This window comes from Cololabis saira, chromosome 9 (genome assembly GCF_033807715.1).
Source record: "Cololabis saira isolate AMF1-May2022 chromosome 9, fColSai1.1, whole genome shotgun sequence".
In the NCBI taxonomy this organism is placed as follows: domain Eukaryota; kingdom Metazoa; phylum Chordata; class Actinopteri; order Beloniformes; family Belonidae; genus Cololabis; species Cololabis saira.
Genome location: NC_084595.1, coordinates 20,346,615 through 20,371,952, shown reverse-complemented (window position 1 = coordinate 20,371,952; position 25,338 = coordinate 20,346,615). Strand labels below are relative to the sequence as shown.

Here is a 25,338-nt window from a genome sequence, read left to right as displayed (position 1 = left end):
TGCCATTGCCTGTCGGATAAAATGAACAAGAAGCCGTCAGAGTCGCTCTTTCGCTGATGTCACATCCTGACTCAGACGTCTGACTCCAACCCCCCGACCAATCAGTGGCCTGTAGTGTGATGATGTCAGATACAGCCCGACTCAGCCGCTTAGAACCTCTGCAGAGTAGAAAGTATCTACTCGGCACGTTAGACCCCTGGTGGGAAAGAACCAAACTGAGTGGAGGCGAGCCGAGCTGAGTAGGTACTAGTGGAAAGCGCCAATAGTTTGGTACCTGAAACACCTCAGTGATGAGATGTTCTGGAAGGGATGTTCAAACCGGTCAAGTCTTCACGACGTGAACTCGAACGGATCCCGGCCCTACGAGTGACATGTTGCTCTGACCCGTAACGGGGAAACCTGAGATCTCAAAACTCGGCCCAGTTGGCGGGACGTTGGGTCTCGTTCCCGTCGGTGAAACACCTCGGGGGTGTTTGTGGATCCAGATCAGGAGGTTTTCCTCCTGAACAAATGAACATCATACGCTGGCGTTGTTACGGGTTGCGTGGCGTGTGCGTCCACGCCGCCACAGTGGACGCAGTAGATTTCCACTCCGGGCCGATGGCCGGTCGCCTACTCCGTGCCATTTTTAGCCCGCGGCGGCTCTGGATGGCCTCTTCGCCACCTTGCCGCACGGTGCCACGTGTGGGGGGGGGCCCATCTCCAGGACCGCCGCTGCAGCATGGAGGGGCTCCAACAGGACGGGGTTTCTGAGGCGGTGGCGGGCCGGGGGTGGCGGGCTCCAAGCACACTAGCGGTCTTAAGGAGCCCGCTGAGGGGAAGTCCTGTGCGTTTGAAGTCGGGACCTCAGAAAGCCTGTTTACCCGGCCGCGGGCGGGGCCGGCTGGCCCGCCGCACAAGAATGCCTGTGTCGTGACGGGAGCGGCGGAGACGAGGAATGTGCTCCACAATTCCAACTCTGTCGGAGCCGGGCCACAGCTGAGGTGGCGGCCGTGGCTCCCTATTTATTTTAGCTCCTGCTCCACTCAATCACCGGCCCTGTCTGCGGCTCGCAGCGTCCCTGCAAACGTGAAACACGGCTGCAGCCGTTATTTACGACTCTAGTCTCCAAGTATTTGCCACTGCAGCATCTCCACCCGAAGTGGATGAAGTATATAACTTAGACTTTGCTCCTTTAGCGGCGTATTTATTCAGGGAGCCGCTGACAAGACGCTTCAGTCTCCTGCAGGTACGCTCGGACACAGGAGCCTCTGACTGGGTTTATTCTGGAGTTCTTCACTCTAAATATGTTCGGGAGGTTTTACAAGCGTTCGTATATTCAAGCACAGATGAAGTATTAAAGCGTCTTCTTCTTGGACGGCTGCCAAGTTATGCAAAAGGTAGCAGGTTGTTTTTGGTTCGTTTTTATTCTTTTAGGTGAAAATGTAATAAAATTCCCAAATTATCCATCATTTACATCAAAGATAATCATGTGTGCAGTCGTAAATGCCCCCCTGCTTCATTTTGAGTGTTCAGAGTAAGACAGGTGGGGGTGCAAGATGTTTATCTTTTCATCTGAGGTTGTTTCAGCCTCGAACCAGGACCCGCCATGATGATGTCTTTACACTGACGCGCTAACACGTGCTTAAACATGCTAACAGGTGCTAGCACGCGCTAAGACGCGCTAACGCGACTTCCATGCACACACGGTCCTGTTGGTTTAGTCAATCGTTTAGTGTGGCCCAACCCGTGGTCTGGGGGCCGAGAGACGATGCAGCTGGAACAGACCATGAAATGCGGTGCAGGTTTGCCGTGATTACCACGCGGGCTACTCGTGACCTTTGGCTTTGGTCCTTGCTGCCAAATGCAAGATGACCTTCTTTGCTTTGAGTTTACGTTCAAAGCAAAGCTTCTTATTGCTTAAATATCTACGCTCAAGAACGCGGCGAGAGCCACTCGTTCGTTACGCGTCAGCTGGGACCATCGGCTCCACGAGCTCTGCGGCACAAGTATCCCACAATTGATAAATGACACTCATTTATCATTGTGAGGGCGCGTCGGCCGTATCGGTGGTGGTACTTTGACCAAATGTCAGAGACGTTTCGTCGTAGCGTCAGGACATTGTGCCAGTTTTGGGTCTGAGCGTTCGGCAGGTCGGTCCTCAGGAAGGTGCCGCAGGGCTCTACAGTGCTGCTCCACGGGACCGGGGAACAGCTCTTACCCCTCAGCGGTCCGTGAACTTAATTCCTGCCCCCCCATCCCACTGCCCCCACTTCCACTCCCACCATCTAAACAGTTTGAACTCGTTTTATTCACGCCCAAGAGGGAAAGACATCAGCAATGGTCTTAGCAACTGACCTATCATTAGGCCACGCATCTCAAACACAGATGAGCCAATGGCTGTTGAGTAACAGTTCCGCAGGGACCAAAACTCAGACATCTGTAATTTTCAGCTCCATAAAAAAAAAAAAAAAAACACCGGAAGATCCTGAACTGTCATCTGTTTTATGTAACTTACATCTGGAGTACCTCTGATATCTAATCCCAGACTTAAGCGCTGAGACTAGCTAAGGTCATCTGCAGTTCACCGATTATGGAGCTTTGTATCTTCACAACTTCAGACCTGATGTCAGATAGCTAACAGTGGATCTGAAGTCGTCTCTCCGCAGTAATCAAAGCATGATGGCAGTAAGATGAGGCTCCTGTAAACCCTCACCTCACCTTCAACCTGACTACCCACCAGACATATTTTTAGATTTTCTACATATCCCTCCATGACACATTCAAAGTTACATTTGAAATATTTTTGTTGAACATCTTGGGACAAGATTTTCACTCATGCAGTTGCCATTATAATAATGTAAAATATAACTGTATGAAGCAAATACAGAGCACTGATGAATGGGGTGGTGGTGGGGGGGGCTTACTGATAGGCCAACCGCTGGTTTATAAGATTATTTCCACAGAAGAAAGTCAGTTTAACCATATTTGACTTTAATTTGATCAGGTTTGACTAAACCAACAGGACCTAATATTGCAAGAGGGCGGTAGCAGCCTGTTAAAGCATATTAATTCAGAGACCCGCCTCGATTTGTTGACACCGCTGCCAAGACTTTCCCCGCCGATATACTGACCTGCACCATCGACCAATCAAAGTTACTGCGATTTAAATGTTTTTAATTTATATGGAAAGTTCCAGCGCTTGCATTTTTAAGCAGTGAAAGTGAGGGGTATCTGTGGCTCGATAACATCTGAGAGGACGAGGCGTTTGCTGACATCGGGTCTACAGAGACCAGATAAAGGATTCCGTATCAGCGGCGCTCCCTCAGCGGTTTCACAGCGAATAGCCCGGTATTGTGAGTGCACTGCTGAGCGGCACGGAGGGGGGGCGGGGTTAAATACTGGCAGTCAATACCATCAAAAGGGAAGCATTATCAATTTCTTGGTCTGGTTTAGATGGAAGGAGGAGCACAGAAGGGACTGAAAACTGTCAAGTCAGATAATTCCCTTCATTTTCATACGGGGGGAAGACAGAGCCTCGCTTTGAAGTCAAATCTGATTTTCCTGTTACATAACCCCAGAGGATAATCTGTCAGCTGTGGAAGTGCCTCTTACTATAACTCGGGACTGTATGTTACTGGCAGCGCATCACGCCGACCTTTGTTGTGCAGAGGAAGACCTCATTTTATCCTTTACGCAGTGGTGGACAGTAACGGAGTAAATTTACTTGAGTACTGTACTTAAGTACATATCCAGAGGATTTGTACTTTACTTGAGTATTAGATTTCTTTGGTACTTACTACTCTTACTTGAATACATTTCCAAGACAAATATTTTTACTTTTACTCGAGTAAATTTCTAGGAAGGCTGAAAAGTACTCGTTACTTTCAGGTCTGCTCTTTTTTCTTCTTCCCTAAAATCCTATTGGACACAAGCTGTTTTTGTCAAAGGAGGAGACCTATCACAGTGCACGCTCTCCACTGGGATGTACGGAAAGCGGAAATACGTCAAGCCTCCTCAAAACGATACCGCCAAAGTAGCCTGCGTTTGTCAAGACAGAGCCGCAACAATGGCTACGCCTGCGTCAGGAGAAGAAAGACAATCCGCTGAGTCGTCTGAGTCTGATAATGAGCCGGACTCGGAGCAGGGACTTTCACAAAATCCTTGGCCGTATCTTAACTCAATGTTTGAGTTCGACCGAATAAAAAAACGAGGGCACAGACAAACCACAGACAAAATAAAAAAATTACATTAAATTAAATTAAAATTAAAAAATATAGTAATTTACTGATGTGGAAAATAAGAAATGTACTCTTACTCTTACTCTTACTTTTACTTAAAGTAAATTTAAAAGCATTTACTTTTCTACTCTTACTCAAGTAATATTTTGACTGAGCTACTTTTACTTGTAACAGAGTAAATTTTGACCAGTAGTATTTGTACTCTTACTCAAGTACTGGGGTCGAGTACTCTGTCCACCTCTGCCTTTACGCGATCTTTTCAGTGGCAGCTGAATCCCCAAGCTTTCCACATTGGGGTGGAATTCAACGCAGAATGAGGAAAAGCTGCAGTTCCTCGACTGACCAGCAGGGAACTGGCTCCGAAAGCGAGTCGTCCCCCCTCAACACATCCACCAGGGGGCGGGGACGAGCCAGCGACTGTATTTACTGATCTTCGCTGTACGACGGTCTTTTTAGTCTTTTTACGATGTCCACAAATTTTATTTTTCCCTTTTACTTGCGTTCAGTTTAACAGTAGGGCTGCAACTAACGACTATTTTAATAGTCGACTAGTCACCGACTATTGAAACGATTAGTCGACTAATCGGATAATTAGTATTTTTTTTTTTATTTAGTATGAGGTTGCATTAATTATGTGGCAAATGATAATAAACACGAGAAAGATGGCACTAGAGCCTTGATAGCAGGACTGTTTTCTTCATCCTGCTCCCGCTGCATTTCTGACCATCACCGCCCGCAACGTGTGTGTTACACTCCCGCAGTGTTTATATCCACTCCTGCCCCTCCCGCAAAACTCATGCCCGCACGGCGCACAATAAAGATGCATTGATTTAGTGTCTCCTCCCGTCCCGCAAGAGAAAAGTCCAGACAAATCTATCTGATTTAATGTTAACATGATCATTGTGGAGCTTGATGGATAATTGACAGTTCATAGACACCTGACTGAAAGTTAGATGCAAATCCATCATTGTCATCATCGCACAAGCCTTTTTTCGCCTTTCGCGCACGCATCAATTATGTGATTGAAGTTATAGCAACGAGAGTAGCTATGAGTGGCTAAAATAATACTAATAAATAACATGAAATAAACAAAGTTTAGAATGAAACTAATTAATTTAACAAATGAATGGCTTGGCCATTACATTGCTGTGGAGGAAGAGAATGTTTCTGACCGACTGCGGTCCCGTGCGTCTCTCTTCCAAGATGCGCCACAGACACTAAACGCATTTTCTCCAAATATCTGACTTAATTTAATTCTTTGTCAGGCATAACGTTAAAGCTTTCTTTTAAAGCCAAAATACGCTTAATGTCTTACCAAGGCGAGTCCGTTTCGTTCAACACTCCGACGTGCTTTCTCTTCAAATGCATTACCAACGTGCTCCCGTGAAAAGCAACGTCGGCTTTGCAAACCTTGCAAGTAATCTTTTTATTCACCGTATCGAGGCTAAAATGCTCCCAAACTTTTTATTTTATTTTTTATCAAAGTTTTATTACCCGCAGCTGCGCTCAGACGCTGTCGTGCATGCGCGACTCGACAGAGATTGTATTGAAGTGAGATGCCTCACTCCGTTGGAAAAACACGTCTGGCGACACAATTTTGATTATCGATTTTTGTCGACAACGTCGACGAATCGTTGCAGCCCTATTTAACAGTCGACCCCACGACCTCCGGCGGTGACGTTCCACTTCGCCCGTGTTCGTAAGGGCCTAGACGGCGCCAAAAAAGAGGAATGAACTCAGCGTAGGATACGAACCCTGTAGCGCATAGCGCTATGTTGACCTGTGAATAAACATCTAAAATGTTGTTGATTTCACTCACAAACTGAGGGAACCCGGTGTCGGGTAACTGCAGCAGCCGTTTTGCCAATTGGAGGTCTTGTCCCAAATGTTTGCTGGCAGGTCCTCCGCTCCTCCACGGTGGATCGGCCCAAGGAGCTGGAGGCCTCGGTCGATTGTTTCAGGAACTGTTTATGGGAAGTAAAGTTGCTTTCGTCAACAAACCTTTATCACCTGAGGAAAACGAGACGAGACTCAATGAAAATGCTGGTCATGTGACGATAACGATAATTAAATATATAATGCAATATCATAGACGAATAAAAACAAAACTAAAATGTAGATTAAGAAATAAAAACTCTAAAATTCTAAAATGTGTCTTAATTTTCGTTGACCAAAACGAAATGTTCTACCAAAGATCCTTAATGTCCATGTTTTCAGTAGTTTCTCTGGTCTAGTTCTGCTGCTGGGTGACGTCACGTCCTCAATCCCAGTCACGGCATCGGGGAATCAGATCCAGAAGATGCAGCTGCAGGTTAGAGGCTGATGCCGTTAACGCAGAGCTCTAGGTTCACGTCAATTAAAAACAAAGTTACTGTACATAGAGAAAGGGACCAATGGCCGGCCATCCGGGGATCTTCTCTGGGACTGGAGAAGAAGAAGACCATCTTTGGATACACTTTCCTACATAGACGTGGAAAAGAAAACCCAATGTGTCGTTGAAAAAGAAAAAGATGGGGAGAAATGAGGAAAAATAAATATGTTGTAAATTCAAATGAGTCTTCTGTATCTGGAATGAATGTATTCTTGAGTCTATAAGGTAACAATAATATAATAATAAGATAACCTTGTTTGAATTGTAAAAGGGGTTTGGATAAATACAATCTTTGAATAAAACGAAACTAAAATGGTCCTGGACAATTCTGACTAAAATAAGACAAAAATGCTCAGACTTTTATTCGACTGGAACTTGACAAGACTAAAAGGAGAATGAACGTGACTAAATCTAAAAAAAAATAAAATGATAGCTTGACCCAAAGACTAAAACTAAAATGTATACAAGCTGGCGCTGCCAAAAACAACACTAATGGGAAGCTAGCGGGTTTAACCCAGCTGAGTGATCACGGGTCGCAGTGGAGCTCTGCTGGTCCACGTTCCAGCTCCAGTCACATTCGTCCCGCATGTCAGTTCAGTAGCGGCATATTGGATGGATGGATGGATGGATGGATGGATGGATGGATGGATGGATGGATGGATGGATGGATGGATGGATGGATGGATGGATGGATGGATGGATGGATGGATGGATGGATGGATGGATGGATGGATGGATGGATGGATGGATGGATGGATGGATGGATAGATAGATAGATAGATAGATAGATGCATCAAAGAGCAGGTTAGTATCAACGACAAACAGAAAACTTGGTTAGTAACATATAATAATTTAATTTAATTTATTTTATTTAATAGGGACAATGCAGGTTTACATGTGATCACATTCACTCATTACAAACAAGCCAATGTGACTGATGTTCTGCATACAGAGATTATAGCTATTGCTAGTTTCCATCTCCTGTCCCTAGTTAGGCTTTTAGTAAAAGAAAACGAAAGAAAGGAGAAAAAGAATACAAAAATACATTCAATTTTTAACATGCAAAGCTATATCCTATTTACAATTCTCAGCTTGCAAGAGAGCACCCTATTAGCGGTTACAGGTGATTAAAAATGCGTACATTTCTGATTTTGCTTCAACCAGTCTTTGACATTTTTAGTAAAAACCTTAAAATCTTGAGTTGTTTTTATCTCAGTTGGCAGTGTGTTCCACATTTGAGAGCCCTTTATAGAGAACGCTGACTGCCCAAAGGAGGTCTTACGGCGTTCAACCTTACAGTTACCACTTGTTGTTCCCCTGGTGATCCTACCACTATTCTGCCTGCTAACTAACTTACATAAAACATCTGGTGCTAGGTTCTGTAGACACTTAAAAACCAGTTTGAGTGTAGAAAACTTTAAGAAATTATCAAAACTAAGCATGTTGTACTGTTTCAATATGTGACAGTGATGCCATCTCATCGGTTTTAAAACAATAGTGCAGCCCATCAATGAAAGTGTCATGTGTGGATTAAAAAAAACAAACAAAAAAAACGGTACACAGTAACCTCTGCAGCCGCTGGGTGAGACCCAGGAACGGTTGCTTGAAGATCACAGGCGTTCGGCGTGTTTGTTTGGTCTGTTGTGCAGAGACCTCCCCAGATTCCTGAAACCTAAAAATATTCCTGATTCCTGGAATCACCTAAATGCCGTAGAGCAGGGGTGTGGATGCTCCGGTCCTCAAAGGGGCCCTGTCCAGCAGCCCTGTCCTTACAGCCCTGTCCTTACAGCCCTGTCCTTACAGCCCTGTCCTTACAGCCCTGTCCTTACAGCCCTGTCCTTACAGCCCTGTCCTTACAGCCCTGTCCTTACAGCCCTGTCCAGCAGCCCTGTCCTTACAGCCCTGTCCTTACAGCCCTGTCCTTACAGCGCTGTCCTTACAGCCCTGTCCTTACAGCCCTGTCCAGCAGCTTTAGAGGCTGAACTGCTTCGGCAGACCAGATGCAAACAGCATTGACAGATCTGCGCAGACTTTGATGACGAGCCGTCCGTTTATGATGCGTGTAATGATGCAAGGAGACGTCGGACACGTGCAGGACGCCGGCTCTCTGGGACTTGACTTCGACAACCATGCCGCAGGTGGTGCAAAATGACAAGTGAAGAGAGGCTCTGCCAATACAAGACGCTTTCTTCTTACACAATCAAGCTCTGACCTGCTGATTAATTAGTCAACAAGCTTCAAGATCACCATCCAGCTGCCTTTGTTTTAGTGCCACCGACATTTCACGTCTTTTGTTGCCAATAAAATATGGCTTAATGAGATCTGCAAATCACAACATCCTGTTTTTATTGACACTTTTCTCCGTGCTTCTGTTGTACACGGGCTCGACGTGACGCAGGTCTTTGAATCGGCCTTGAGATCCCCCGCCACTCTTTGTTGTGGTGCATCGCCCTCTTTCCCCTTTCCTGGAATTGTTTTGGTTTTATAGCAAATAAAAATTAGCTTTATGAGATCTACAAATGATTGTATTCAGTATTAAATCCTATTTTACACCGAATCCCAACTTTTATGTCAGGGTGCATCATGTGGCTGGCGTTGTCTTGTCCTGCTTCTGATTAGGAGTAACGTTGAGTTGCTCGTGTAATAAAGTCTCAATCTGCATTTTATTTTAATATTCCATAGCTTTTCCTGAATGGCTACGATATTTTTCACTGCATAAATGTTATAAAAGGTTGGATAAAACGCTACAGTCTACCAGAGGCCGCAGTTTCTGCCCAATTTGTTTTACCAAGAGTCGAGTGGAAAAAAGACTGAAATCAAAGTAACACAAAACAGGAACAAACAAAAGCACCGATGTGGATCTCTGAGCAGATAATGTAACGTAAAAGAGAGAGAGATCCCAGCTGGAACCTCTTTAACTTGCCCATCCGTCTCTTTAAAAACATCTGCGTTTAAGTCTTCCGTCTCTTTCTGACGGCGGCGTTTCGTGACTCTGAAACAGAAACCCTGAGCGTGTCTGCACGATGACGGGAGCTGCTCATGGGCCGGGGCAGCGTTGGCCGGGAGCTGGGTCGCTCTGGTTCCTGACTCATTCAGGACCTGCAGCTTCGACCGATCCTGCGTCGGGTCATTTAAAGCCCCGATGAAGTAAATCAGACCTGTTTAGTTTAAGATGTTTGATCTCCTGTGTCTTGATCTCCGAACAGAACCGGAGCTGGATGTCCCCGGGACCCTGGACTCGGTAACCCGGCAGGTCAACGAGACTGTCCAGCGCCGCCGCCGCCGGGACGCCGGAGAGGACGACTACAACATTGAGATCCTGCTGGGAGTTGATGACTCGGTGGTTCGCTTTCACGGCAAAGAGCACGTGCAGAACTACCTCCTCACGCTGATGAACATCGTAAGTCGCTTCGGCTGGTTCCGCTGCAGTGTTTGAGTGCGCTTACGTCAGTTAAAAACAAAGTTAAATAGAGAAAGGGACCGATGGCCGGACACGCGGGGATCTTCTCTGGGGCTGGAGAAGAAGAAGAAGAGACCATCTTTGATACACTTTCCTACATAGACGTGGAAAAGAAAACCCAATGTGTCATCGAAAAGAGAAAAAGACGGGGAGAAATGCGGAAAAATAAATATGTTAATATATAATAATAATAAGATAACCTTGTTTGAATTGTAAAATGGGTTCGGCCAAATACAATCTTTGACTAAAACTAAAATGGTCCTGGACAATTCTGACTAAAATAAGACAAAAATGCTCAGACTTTTAGTCGACTGAAACTTGACACGTCTAAAAGGAGAATGAACGTGACTAAAACTAATAAAAGCTAAAAAGATAGCTCGACCCAAAGACTATACTAAAACTAATAACAACTGAAATGATAGCTTGACCCAAAGACTTAGACTAAAACTAAAATTGAAACAGGCTGCTAAAAGCAACACTAACTCAGCACAGTCCAATCAACCCCGGTCCAGTTGTCCTCCAGCTCAGTTTATGTTCTTGTTGCCTTTTTTTAATTCAATATAAGACGGGGAAGCTGACAGACTGCGTCAGATGTCTTACTTTGATGCAGCGCCCGGCGCCAGTGGACTGGAAAACCCCTGATTCCCTGGAATAAACATCCAGCGGAACCAGAACCGGGCCGGGAGCGGTGCAGGGTCTGAGATGACGGCTCCGGGAATACCTGCCCACGTTGGTCCAAGTCCCCTGAGTGGATTAAGACTGCGCAGCGTCTCCTGCCGCTCCTCTTGGCTCGTCGGACGGTTCCGTCCTCCTGTTCTCTGAAGGATCAGGACCTGGATCGTAAGGGGGGGACCCTCCTGCCGAGGACCAGCCGGGCAAAGCTGGGAAACATTTGAGGCCAGATCCCGTTCCTGCAGCCACGTCTTTAGAAACACCAGTTCTGCAGGAGAAGACGGGTCCGGTCGTAACGGCACCACCAGCATTCCCTGCTGCAGGATCAGTGTCAGTCAGCGGATTCAGATCCCCCATGTGCTTTGAGGATCGCAGTCAACGTTTAGCTGCTGACAGGACGCATGTCTGCATCACATGACCTCACAGGGCTCTTGTGAAGCCGCCGCCCAGGGCCAGGGACCCCAGGGCTCCAGCCAACTAGTTGTGGATGGAACTTCGGATGAAGCTTCTGTCTCTGCTGGACTGAAGGGTCCAACAGTTTTTGACTTGTAGGTTTGGTCTTTGAGAGCCAGACTCAGGAAAACCACTGTTGTGAGGAGGGTGCAGGAGCCACTAACCGGCTCCAAGCACCACAGCGCTTGTGGCCGGTCCTGATCCGTCCCGGGTAGGGTTGCCACCTTTCAGAAATAGAAATAAGGGACGCCCTGATTTCAGCAGCGCAGGAGCCAAAAAAAAAGCCCCAAAACTTCTAAACTGAATAAAAATGTGTTTATTTTATATGAAAAAACCAAATGCTTTGATTTAAAGTTTAAAGTGCTTTAATAGCATTGAACTTGCATAACTGTACAGACAGACAACCATACTAGCAACTGAATTAACCTCCTATGCTACGTATGTCCACATCTGCCCAGATGTAGAATATAGATACAGGTGAAGAATATGGTGTAAAAGTTAACTTATTTCAATAATTCAACTAGAATATGGTGTAAAAGTTAATTTATTTCAATATTTCAACTAGAATATGGTGTAAAAGTTAATTTATTTCAATAATTCAACTAGAATATGGTGTAAAAGTTAACTTAATTCAATAATTCAACTAGAATATGGTGTAAAAGTTAATTTATTTCAATAATTCAACTAGAATATGGTGTAAAAGTTAATTTATTTCAATAATTCAACTAGAATATGGTGTAAAAGTTCATGAAAATACGGTACAAATCGTGTCCCGTATTAGTTCAATACGGGACGCAACATTTTTTTCTCAAATAAAGGACAATTCCATATTTTACGGGGCGGGTGGCAACCCTAGTCCCGGGAGTCCTCCGCTCTGTTTCTTGCTCTTCCCTTTAACTGAATCAGAAGTAATTGAGGCAGCGCGCGTCGGCGCTGCTAGAATTAATCTGGTCATTCAAACACTGAGTCGAGCACCGTCACATTCCCAGCGGGAAGTTTGTTTATTAAGTTGTCAGATAAGTGTTGGAGGCGGAGGAACACGGACGCATCCGGCTGATTACAGGTTTTCATTCATAAGCTCAGACGACGCGCTGCTGTTCTCCAGCAACAAGTCAGCAGGAGTGGGAGACCTCTGAGAGCGTGGAGCCGGGTCCAAGGTCATCCCCACTCAGACTAACCTGCGGGCGGCGTCTCGGAGGGCCGGCCGGTTCTTCTTCTAAAATATATTTGAAGTGGCCGCCTGGGAATGGAGGAATTACTAAATCTGTTTCTCTGTGTTTGAGAATTAGCCACGGCCTGATGTTTCATCACTGCTCTTTGATCTGAACGTCAGGTCTAACGCGACGCTCTCCTGCTCTCCTCTTTTAACTTCTGCTCCTTTCCTCCGAGCAAGAATGAGCTTCTTCATGTTCCCTGTCGTGGAGTTGTTATCGACTGGAGCGTGTGATGAGTGTGTGTGTGTGTGTGTGTGTGTGTGTGTGTGCGTGTGTCTTCGTGAGACTCAGCATCTTAATTACCAGCTGAACTGGTGCAGAAGACGACGGCGCCGTTGGAGTTCAGGCGTGTCCTTCCAGCGAGCGGGATGGGAATGAAGTCTCTTCTCGTTCTTCAGCCTCAGCGAGGATCCGCTAGTGCGTGTTTGACGTTCACAAACACACTCCGTCTCTTCTTAAGGGACGATTAGTCTTCGTAGAGATCAGCCATGCAGCAACATTCCTCCTGCTTCAGTTTGGTTTGTTCGTTCCCGTCTGATCGTCTGCCAGGATTGCCGTCTTCCAGGACAAACTCGTTCTTCATGTTTCCCTCTCAAAGATATGTGAAAGCGGCGTTTTGAAATATTCAGCACGTATCTCTGAACAGCGAGCGCACGGCCCTGATCGGATACCTTTCCTGCGTGGTGTTCTGCGTCAGAGTGAAAGGGACAAGGGCCCCGAAGATCCTGCGTCATTTGTTTCTTTCTTTTTCATGTCGCCGACCTTGATCAAAGACGTGCTGCAGGCTTTGTGGGTAAAAAGAGGTTTTTCTCAGTTTACCAGCTCAGATGAAGTACTCTACGCTTCCATTACCTTTGAATAAAAAGGTAAAGGACGGAGGTCACAGAGGTCACGGAGGTCACGGAGGTTCAGTTCTGTTCGGTCTGAGGTCAACCTACTACTAATAATACTGTCATTTAGCAGACGCTTTTATCCAAAGCGACTTACACCTGAGAGAACAACACAAGCACAAAATCACATAGGAGGTCCAGCTGGATCAGTGCTGGTCAGACTACTGAGAGTCCAGTTGGACACAGGTGCTGCCATGCCAGTGCTAGAATAAATGTTATTTTATTATATATTTTTTTTTCTATTCTACTTCAGTTTCTGGTTTGCTGCCGTGGGAATCCCAGGCAGCATAAATATGGAGCCAAATCAAGGCCAAAAGTTTTGATAATTTGAAAATAAAATTTAAACCTGAAAATTCTTTTTTAGTTTAAATTATTTTTTTTTCAGTATCAGATCTTTTTTTTCAGTTTCAGAACTTTTTATTTCAGTTTCAAATCTTTTTTTCAGTTTCAGATCTTTTTTTTCAGTTTCACTTCTGTTTTTTTCAGTTTCAATTTTTTTTTCAGGTTCAGACTTTTGGCCCTGATCTGGCGTGGGGGGCGTGGCATCAACTGAGAGGGGCGTGGCATCATGAGTGACAGCAGAACAGAGAAGGCGGGGGACGTTCCTCAGTCATGTTGCCTTCAGGAAACGTAGGTTGCCGAAGTTATCAGTAGAAGTATGATTCAACACTGTTTATACACCATATTGTCAGGGTTTGACACTTCCCCCCAGTGTTTGTAACTTTCAGTTCTGTCTTGCCCCGCCTGTGTCCCATCTGCCCTGATTGTGTCCACACCTGTGTCTCGTCTTGTCTCGTTATCCCCTCAGTATATCTTGTCTTGTCATTCCTTGGTTCCCTGTCGGTCCGTACTGTTCTCTCCTCCATGTCTCCTCGTGTTTTTGTCCTGATCCTGTTTTTGTATTTATCCTGCTCTGCAGCGCTTTGCTTTACCTTTTTGGATTAAAACCCTTTTGTTTTGAGAACTCCTGCCTCCAGCCTCCCTCTCTCTCCCTGCACTTGGGTCCTTTAAAAACCATACCACGACAGAACGGACCGACCATATGGACCCAGCGGGAGACTACCTCACTTTTATGGAGTTTTTGCGCCAGGAGGAGTATTGGAACCCCTTTTGGGGAACACGCCTGGCTCTGGGTGGGCCCAGGAGCCTGCAGGCCCAGGGGAAGCGACGGCGTCAGCGCCAGCCCCAGCCTGTTCCGGTGGGGGCCCTGGACGCACCTCTTCCTGTTCCCGAGGTGGTCCTGGACGCATCCCAGCCTGTTTCCCCCTTCTGGGGAACACGCCTGGCTCGAGGCGGGCCCAGGGGTTCTCAGCCCCAGGGGAAGCGACGGCGTCAGCGCCAGCCCCAGCCTGTTCCGGCTCCAGCGGTGGTCCTGGACGCATCGCCCCCTGTTCCTGCTCCAGCGGTGGTCCTGGACGCATCGCCCCCTGTTCCTGCTCCAGCGGTGGTCCTGGACGCATCGCTCCCTGTTCCTGCTCCGGCGGTGGTCCTGGACGCATCGCTCCCTGTTCCTGCTCCGGCGGTGGTTCTGGACGCCTCAGCTCCTGCTGGAGTTCCCCCCCCGGTGATGGTTCCGGACCCTCCCCAGCCAGCTCTGAGGACCCGTGCCCCCCCTCAGCCAGCTCCGAGGACCCGTGCCCCCCCTCAGCCAGCTCCGAGGACCCGTGCCCCCCCTCAGCCAGCTCCGAGGACCCGTGCCCCCCCTCAGCCAGCTCCGAGGACCCGTGCCCCCCCTCAGCCAGCTCTGAGGACCCGTGCCCCCCCTCAGCCAGCTCCGAGGACCCGTGCCCCCCCTCAGCCAGCTCCGAGGACCCGTGTTCCCCCCCAGCCCGCCCTGGATGTGGACTGTGGGGACATCTGGGATCTGTCCCTTGAGGGGGGGCCAGCGCCCCGGACCCGGGTACCCCCGCAGCCGGCACCTCGGACCCGATTACCCCCGCAGCCGGCACCTCGGACCCGGGTACCCCCGCAGCCAGCGCCATGGACCCGGGTCCCCACTCGGGCAGCTCCGGGGATCCTCTGCCCCCCGACGCCGGTTCCCCGCATCCTGTCTGCTCCTGTTCCGGTTCCCCGCATCCTGTCTGCTCCTGTTCCGGTTCCCCGCATCCTGTCTGCTCCTGTTCCGGTTCCCCGCATCCTGTCTGCTCCTGTTCCGGTTCCCCGCATCCTGTCTGCTCCTGTTCCGGTTCCCCGCATCCTGTCTGCTCCTGTTCCGGTTCCCCGCCTCCTGTCTGCTCCTGTTCCGGCTCCCCGCCTCCTGTCAGCCCCGACTCCGGCTCCCCGCCTCCTGTCAGCCCCGACTCCGGATCCTGAGGCGGTCCCGCAGCCCTCTGTTCCTGAGGCGGTCCCGCAGCCCTCTGTGCCTGAGGCGGTCCCGCAGCCCTCTGTGCCTGAGGCGGTCCCGCAGCCCTCTGTGCCTGAGGCGGTCCCGCAGCCCTCTGTGCCTGAGGCGGTCCCGCAGCCCTCTGTGCCTGAGGCGGTCCCGCAGCCCTCTGTGCCTGAGGCGGTCCCGCAGCCCTCTGTGCCTGAGGCGGTCCCGCAGCCCTCTGTGCCTGAGGCGGTCCCGCAGCCCTCTGTGCCTGAGGCGGTCCCGCAGCCCTCTGTTCCTGAGGCGGTCCCGCAGCCCTCTGTTCCTGAGGCGGTCCCGCAGCCCTCGGTTCCTGAGGCGGTCCCGCAGCCCTCGGTTCCTGAGGCGGTCCCAGAGCCCCGTCAGGTTCCCGAGCCCCGTCAGGTTCCCGAGCCCTGTCAAGTCCCCGAGCCACGCCAAGAATCCCCGTCACGCCCCCCGCCAAGACCCAGGCCTAGGCCTCGGGGACGCCCCCCCGAGCGGTCTCGCTGGTCTGCCCGGTCCCGAGGTCGACCCCCGGAACTTTGGCCGTGTGTGGCCTGGGCCCTCCTCCAGGCCCCCTCCGCCCACCCTGGGTTAGGACTCTGGGGACATCTGGGATCTGTCCCTTGAGGGGGGGGTACTGTCAGGGTTTGACACTTCCCCCCAGTGTTTGTAACTTTCAGTTCTGTCTTGCCCCGCCTGTGTCCCATCTGCCCTGATTGTGTCCACACCTGTGTCTCGTCTTGTCTCGTTATCCCCTCAGTATATCTTGTCTTGTCATTCCTTGGTTCCCTGTCGGTCCGTACTGTTCTCTCCTCCATGTCTCCTCGTGTTTTTGTCCTGATCCTGTTTTTGTATTTATCCTGCTCTGCAGCGCTTTGCTTTACCTTTTTGGATTAAAACCCTTTTGTTTTGAGAACTCCTGCCTCCAGCCTCCCTCTCTCTCCCTGCACTTGGGTCCTTTAAAAACCATACCACGACACATATTCACGTGATTGGCAGTGGAAAAAACAGATACTAGTGACACATTTCTGTTTAAAAAGCTGTTTTAGACCGTACTTGGTAGTATGTGGAAGTGGGAAATGTCAAACTTTAAAGTGTGGCTGTTGAACTGTACAGTCTGACATAGTTTATTATTTTATACTGCGATTGGTGCCAAGTACGGTCTAAAACAGCTTTTTGAAAAGAAACGTGTCACTAGTATCAGTTTTTTCCACTGCCAATCACGTGAATATGGTGTATATACAGTGTTGAATCATACTTCTACTGATGACTTCTGCAACCTACGTTTCCTGAAGGCAACATGACTGAGGAACGTCCCCCGCCTTCTCTGTTCTGCTGTCACTCATGATGCCACGCCCCTCTCAGTTGATGCCACGCCCCCCACGCCAGATCCGGGCCAAAAGTCTGAACCTGAAAAAAAAAATTGAAACTGAAAAAAAAATTGAAACTGAAAAAAAAGATGTGAAACTGAAAAAAAAAAGATTTGAAACTGAAAAAAAGATTTGAAACTGAAATAAAAAGTTCTGAAACTGAAAAAAAGATCTGATACTGAAAAAAAAAAATTGAAACTGTAAAAAAGAATTTTCAGGTTCAAATTTTATTTTCAAATTAGCTAAAGTTTTGGCCTTGATTTGGCTCCATACATAAACTCTTTTTTAAGTACTTTTTTAATCGTAGAGTTGAATCAGCAGGTCTTTGGGGTCATTGAAGAGTGTACGGCTGTGGGGATGGGGGTCCCACCTGGGAGCAACATCCATCTCCATCAGCTGACCTGTATTGTTCCGGCGCTGACCTACCTCGGCAAATCCACACAGGCATAAGAAGGCACGCCGGCAGACACCTGGACGCTCGTACGGGTCCTCGTTCACCAACCGCGGCCATTAATCTGTCTCTCTCATCGCAGGGATTCTGGTGCAGATTTGCGGGGATTCAGACACAAGAGGATTAATGAGGTCTGGTATCGGTGTTGCTCGCCGTCAGCAAACTAGTTTACGTGGCTGTGACGAGGTCGGGCGCTCGGCTACTAAACCGTAGATAAACCAGATCTGGTTAAATGGGACGGTATTTCTGCTCGTCTGAGATCTCTGAAGTTATCTAAGCTGTCGGTGGCAGCTCAATAAAAAGGATTTGATTGTAATCTGTTAGCGGGATACAGGAGAAACCGGCTTCCTTAAGTTTTGCGTTCGCCGCAACCAGGGCCGGCCCAAGCCTCCATGGGGCCCTAAGCAAAATTTGATTTTGGGGCCATCTATTTCTGCCAATAATACTGATTATTGATCATTCACACACCCACTATAAACTTATTTCATGTACTTCCCTGTCATTGCAAATACACTTGTAAAACTAGATGTAAGAACTTTTTGTTGTAGTTAGATTGTAATCCACAGTGATTAAGGCCATGGAAGCAGACAGCAGATTAACAAACTTGCAGAAAAATCTTTCAATTAATATTTTTCAAAGTCAGCAACTGCCCCTACTGGCCACACAGAGAAGCAACAGATAAAACGTCAAAGAGCTGCACAGTTGCAGCAGTGTTGTTTCCATCATCCTATTGTCAGCCTGGCAGGTTTTTACCCAGCTATGGTTTTTAATCTGAAATGGGAGCAAATTCAGCTACAAGAGCGGCCTGGGGTTGATTTACACTTAATATTTAAAGTGATATAGAACTAAGTGTGATACCGAGTGTCATCTACAGTGTAGGCCAGGGATATTCAATTAGCGGCCCGCGGGCCACATGCGGCCCGCCAGGAGCTTTTATGTGGCCCCTGGTCATATTTAAAAAAAGGGGGTGTTTGTTGAAAATTATTTTATTTTATTTTTTTATAATATTTTTATAACTGGCTACTATGGACTAAAATGGTTGTGCTCAATGCTTAATATAATATTCAAATAAGGAAATCATGGTGGAAAGTGGTGCTTTGTCATTATGGCGTGTTTTATTAAAAGTAGGTCAATATCAATTTCATTAAGTTTGCACAATGCATGGTTTCAAAATGAACTTGCATTCAAAATAACATTTCGTTATCTGAATATTATATTTAACATTCACAATTACTCAATCTGGAGACAATTAATACATAATTCATATGTAAATAGATATATTCAAATGTATAATACAAATGTATTATATTTACATAAGTCTTCGTCTTTGAGTGCAAAATACATTTTGAAAACCCCCACATTTTCAAATTGTGCGGCCCTCTCCATACAGTCCTTTTGCAGATGTGGCCCCCGGCCGAATCTATTTGAATACCCCTGGTGTAGGCCTACTAAAAGAAACAAAATAATCAAATAGATAATTTATAAACCATTTACTGTAAACACGTTATCTACTTTATTTTTGGTTTTAAATAAACTGCAAGAGCAATGTGCAACAACAATTTGAAGTGGAACAATTAAGTGCAACAACAAAGTACTACAAAAACTAGAACTATAATTAAAATCACTCAACTTAGATAAACAGTACCTCGTCAATATGTTCTCATCAGCCTGTGAACTCGATCTGCGTAAATAAAGTCATTTACTGCAGGAAGAAGGGATGAATCCCGCTGGAAATGTGTGGAGGGGCGCGATAAGGAAGTGCAGCATCAGGACCAGCGTAGGGGAGCAGGCTGATCAGTCTGTGATTGCACGCAGAGTCGTTTTAGATTTCCCTTCAAGGAGCCTCGGGAAACACCGGAGATCAGGGCCTCGTGTTCAGAAGCGGCGTGGATTTCATCGGAAATCCTTGTGCAGATATCCACACTGCTTTAAAAAAAAAACCTGTGAATCAACGTGAAATTAAAATTGAATGTACATGCATGAGCACGACTCTCGGCCCCCTTCCTCCCTACAGGAGATTCATTTGAATAGTGAACATAAATACTATTCTCAATCAGCAGGTCCAGCGCTCATCCAAACAAAGAAAATGGCAAGTCGGGAAAAAGAAAATTCCCTGGAAAAATAATTTGGTGTTATTCCCTCAGATCTGAGTAGGAAAAGGAAGTATATTGGGAGTGTGAATAAGACTAAACCAGCCGGACCGGAACATTTCACCACCCCTGGAATAAAGAAAACATGTGAGAAAACAAAGGCACGTTTATGCACATCAGCAGTGTTGGTGCCACACGAGGAGGTCCAGGGATGCTGGAGTCGACCCCGTATAAAGAGGTCCAGAGATGCTTGAGGCAGATGCACAATATAGGAAACCCTAGGAAGGATGAAAAAATGGACAGTGGACTCTAATTATCAAGCTGGTGCTTGCCGGGGTCAGATTTATGGATTCAACGTGTCTGGTAACCTCCTACTCACAGCTTTTCCACTGGTACAGAATGTACCAGAATGTACCACAGTATGTAAAAAGCCAGTCATACTTCTTTTTTTTATGTTGCAAAGATAATTCTCCATGGGAGGGGCTGCTGATGCCATGACTCCGCCCACAAAATCCATAAACTCTGCGCTTTTTGCTCACCCTCGACCGACCCGTCTGGTTAAGTTCTCGATGGATAACACTGACTTCTGTTCCTCAGGTCAACGAGATTTACCACGACGAGTCGTTGGGGGTCCACATCAACGTGGTCCTGGTCCGGATGATTATGTTGGGCTACGCCAAGGTGAGTTCTGCCTCCGTCTCCGTTGGTTTGCCTCTAACCTAGTTAACTCTCACCAGTGTAGTCAGGAGGGGTGGTTGAATTCCTGTAATCTTAAAGGTAAAATCCTCAACTACATCTCCCGTCTAAAGGGAAAGAAAAGAAGAAAAGGTTGATGTATAAACACTATTTTTGTCTTTAAATATTTTTGTAGTACAAGACCAGATAGACTATCTCAAAAGGAAAAAATGCAGGCACTCTGGCGGCTTGAAAAAATTAAAAAACCTTTATTGGACTGGGTTACATACCACATACACTATGTTTGGAAGAGTTTCCAGGAGAAAGACTGGACCTGGACCTGGACCTTCTCTCCGATGGGCAGATGAGACCAGTGTTGAGATGTTTGGTCTGGATGTCCAGAAGCATGTTTGGAGGAAACCAGCAGAACCACCTCAGACCCTCTGCCAAGCACGGTGGTGGTTGTTTTGAAACCGCAGGACCCGAACACCCTGACCGACTGGACCGTGAAGGGATTCCAAACACGTCATCAAATCATCAAGTCGTCATCAAGTCAGATGAAGTGAACTTGTGGACCAGGTCCATGCCTGGACCTTCAGAGAGCTGTGTGGAAGTGGATCTCCAGAAACCTCAGTTAACCGAAGCAACGCTAGAACGAAGAACGGACCAGAATTCCTCCAGAACCGTGGGAGAGAAGAGAAGATAAAGTCATGCAGGATTACCACCACTTCCAGCTATCGTTTCAAAAGCTGGATCCACAAGCATCTCCTTCTTTTTAGCCTCATGTTAAATTAATAATGCCCTGGTGGCAGCACTTTGATCTGTGACTGCTGAGCGTCTCTCTTGGCAGTTCCTGGGGAGTAAATTAAATTTTCCATTGACGCATTAGCAGCTCAGAGGTCGGCGTTCAGCACTGCGTGCGCGTGGAAACTCTACCCGCGGTGAGCATTTCTTCTGTCTCCTCTCAGTCCATCAGCCTCATCGAGAGGGGGAACCCCTCGAGGAGCCTGGAGAACGTGTGCCGCTGGGCCTTTGTGCAGCAGAAGGGCGACCCTAATCACGCCGAGCACCACGACCACGCCATCTTCCTCACTCGCCAAGGCTTCGGCCCCACGGGGATGCAAGGTAAGGCCCCCGAGAACATACACGGCCCGATTTAGGCCTGAAAATGGGGGGCGGGGTTTGTCACAAGCAATTTTGAAAATATGTCAAATATGCCATATATATATATGTATATATGTATATGTAGCATTCCTCTAAAAATATCCCCAAAGACAAATCCTCTTCCCAGCGGGTGCCCCCAGCAGTGGGGTGGGGGGGCGCAGCAATCATCCAAGCCACTTTTTATCACACCAAGACACAATATACACAACTGTGTAAGTAGCACACCACAGAAAAGCTCAGCTGCATCGTCTATAAAGAGCCGAACAACCTCACCGTCGGTATGGAGCCAAATCAAGGCCAAAAGTTTTGCTAATTTGAAAATAAAATTTTAACCTGAAAATTCTTTTTTACAGTTTCAATTTTATTTTTTTTCAGTATCAGATCTTTTTTTCAGTTTCAAATCTTTTTTTTTCAGTTTCACTTCTTTTTTTTTCAGTTTCAAATTTTTTTTTCAGGTTCAGACTTTTGGCCCCGATCTGGCGTGGGGGGCGTGGCATCAACAGCAGAACAGAGAAGGCGGGGGGACGTTACTCAGTCCTGTTGCCTTCAGGAAACGTAGGTTGCAGAAGTTAAGTTAAGTTAAGACCGTACTTGGCACCAATCGCAGTATAAAAGCAATAAACTATGCCAGACTGTACAGTTCAACAGCCACACTTTAAAGTTTGACATTTCCCACTTCCACATACTACCAAGTATGGTCTAAAACAGCTTTTTAAACAGAAATGTGTCACTAATATCAGTTTTTTCCACTGCCAATCACGTGAATATGGTGTATAGTGTTGAATCAAACTTCTACTGATAACTTCTGCAACCTACGTTTCCCGAAGGCAACATGACTGAGGAACGTCCCCCGCCTTCTCTGTTCTGCTGTCACTCATGATGCCACGCCCCTCTCAGTTGATGCCACGCCCCCCACGCCAGATCGGGGCCAAAAGTCTGAACCTGAAAAAAAAATTTGAAACTGAAAAAAAAGACGTGAAACTGAAAAAAAAGATTTGAAACTGAAAAAAAGATTTGAAACTGAAATAAAAAGATTTGAAACTGAAAAAAAGATCTGATACTGAAAAAAATTAAATTGAAACTGTAATAAAGAATTTTCAGGTTCAAATTTTATTTTCAAATTAGCAAAACTTTTGGCCTTGATTTGGCTCCATACGTCGGTGTTTCACAGTCACAGACGACAGTCCAGGAAAATCTCCCCCCAGTCGTGTGATCCAGGGTCTCTGTGAGCCAAACTCATCCCACGACCATCACAACGGTGTCTGGATGATCTCTAGGGCAGTCCATTTACCGCCGCTGAATTAGTTTTGGACCAATTCATGCAGAGGTGTTGGTGATGCGACCCCTCGGTGACCTCCGGCGTATTCAGTGGAGAAGCTGAGCGGACGGCTTCGTCTGCAGCGCAGAGCCAATCATTCCTGCTGTAGACCGGTGCTTTGACTCTGATTGCACTCGGAGAGGAAGAGCTGTTTACCGACGAGTCCATTATTAATGTGTCGGAGTGCTTGAGCGGGTCCAGAGGACCAGAGCTAATCAAGCCGCCGCGAGAAAGCTCTGCAGGGAAGAATGGTTTTCCTGAGCAGAGACAACGATTTCAGATGGTATGTGGGAGGGCTGGCCGGAGGTTCTATCTCTCATTTACCTTCCAGACTGAGGCGCGTAATTGTCTAAAATCATCCTTTAACAAGGTCCATGCAGCTGTTTGTGTTGTTGCCCTTTTGAATCGCCAGATTTATAAAATGTTTAAGCTGCAGTTCTGAGCTTCAGCCGGTAATCATCACGGAGAAATCCAGCGTTTTTCCCACGCCCTTTGCTCGACAGAATCTCAGTCGTTTCTTCAAAGAAAAATCAGAGTGAAACACAAACAGCGACTGCTCGAAAACAGATCTGTATCTCATTAGCACACCAAAGCAGGAAAACGGCAACGCATTTTCAATGTAGATGGGCGCTTTGTGTTCGGCTGAAATTACCTTTGAACGGGATTTGTTTTGACTTCAGAAACCCGAGCAGCAAGTTCACCATGACGTGATGTCTGCAGGCTCCGAGAAACCTGGAGGGAAACTATATTCTTCCCGTTTCAACCGAAACACGCACGCTTTAAAACCGTCTGCTGTGGGAACGAGCCGGTCCCGACAGCCCGTTGGTTCTGTTGGCCGAGAACCACCCGGACCTGTCAAGCCGTTCCTGAGATATGGCTTTGCACAAACACCCACAACCGTACCGAGTGGAGGCACATCTGGATAACAGCTGGCTGACTCCAACAAGCTCGTCCAGGTCCAAGCACCAGCGTTGTGCACATCAGAGCGCTACTTCCCTAAAGAAATCTGTTTTTAGAGGTGCGTTGTGATCAAAACGAGGCAAACTAAGTCTTTCTATCAATCAATCAATCCATCAATCAATCAATCAATGTTTATTTATAAAGCCCTTTACAACACACAGGGTGACCAAAGTGCTTTCCATTAAAATCCACATTAAAACAAAACAATTTAAAAATGCCATAATGAAACCATTCAAATGAAATGAAGAATATTTCACATCAATACTGTGTATTAAAAGCCAGTCTAAATAACCAGGTTTTCAGTCTGGATTTAAAAACCCCAAAGTCAGTGATGGTGCGCATTTGTGTGGGCAGCTTATTCCAGAGTCTGGGTCCAGCTAGCGAGAAGGCCCGATCACCCCAGAGTTTAGTCCTGGTTCTGGGGACTTCCAGCAGGAGCTGATTTGAGGACCGTAGGCCTCTAGTGGAGTTCTGAACATGCACTTGTTCACATAAATAAAGAGGGGCAAGCCCATTGAGGGCTTTAAAAACAAAGATTAACATTTTAAAATCAATTCTAAAAGAAACAGGAAGCCAGTGAAGAGCAAATAAAACCGGGGTGATGTGTTCGCGACGTCGAGTATTAGTTAAAAAGCGTGCAGCAGAATTCTGAACAAGCTGAAGACGGCTAAGAGAGGACTTGGAGACACCAACATACATTACAATCCGCATTACAATAATCAATTCTTGATCTTATAAAAGCCTGAATGGTTTTTTCTACACCTATACACTCAGACGTTCATGTGTCTGATGGGTAACAAGTAGCTTCTTCATGCCAAATACAGTTAAACATTGTAATCCAGTTGGTTAGAAAGCAACACATGTACAGGTATGTCCTGTATAATCAGCGGTGCGGCCTCTTGATTGGCATTTCATGATTGACAGCTGATGCCTGGCTGTCATCTTTGTGTGGATGCAACACATATACTAATGTCCTCGAGGCCATATTTGTGTCCGGGGCTGTGCGATTCCCCTCAGTTTGTGTGGTCCTCAGAACTGGCGAAGACAAGTGAAGTTTCTCTTTCAATCTGGGCAGCTGAACGCTGAACTGAGACGCCTGACCGAGTCTTGACTTGATGCTCGCGGGCATAAAAACCAGAGCTGACATTCAAGCAGCAAGTAAAAGTAACATGCCTTCCATACTAAACCATTTATCTTCTTTCATCTCCTCTCCAGTTCAGCCTCGTGTGTAAATGACTGCATCGAATAAAAGGTGCTGATCCTGGAGATCTGGAGAGACTCAAGGTCATGCTTTGTTTCTACTTGGTCTCGGGGCTGGCGATGCATCTGCTTTACCCAGAACATGAGAGAATTCAAGCATGAGTGACATTTTCATGGTCATATTCATAAGTTGCGTGACATTGACGTTCCCGGTGGAGACGCCGTGTAAGTGAGTTGGGTTGGAGGCTGCATGAGAATATTCTACATCTAAAACCTCCTTCTGCCTCCAGTTGCTCACATTGCTCTATCAATGACGATCTGCAGCTTCTGTCTGCATTTAGCACCTCACGCACGTCTTCTTACCTCTGCTACCCCCGACTCGGCCTCCCGTCTTTTCCTCGGCCCCACGGCCTCTAAGCTACACAACATCACGGGTTTCACCACTAGCAGCGCTTCTAATAAACCAAAATAGTGCAAAGGAACCTGCAGGAACCTGTA

The 25,338-nt window shown here is 46.9% G+C and overlaps 1 protein-coding gene across 1 annotated transcript in view; it reads left to right on the top strand.

The window, feature by feature from the left end:
• adamts3 (ADAM metallopeptidase with thrombospondin type 1 motif, 3) overlaps window positions 1-25,338 on the top strand; it is a 173,177-nt gene that overhangs the window by 64,609 nt on the left and 83,230 nt on the right. The window contains exons 5-7 of the mRNA XM_061730722.1: window positions 9,798-9,991; window positions 20,121-20,204; window positions 21,167-21,323. Of these exons, the coding sequence (XP_061586706.1) occupies window positions 9,798-9,991; window positions 20,121-20,204; window positions 21,167-21,323 (435 nt within the window). The remainder of the gene's footprint in view (window positions 1-9,797; window positions 9,992-20,120; window positions 20,205-21,166; window positions 21,324-25,338) is intronic.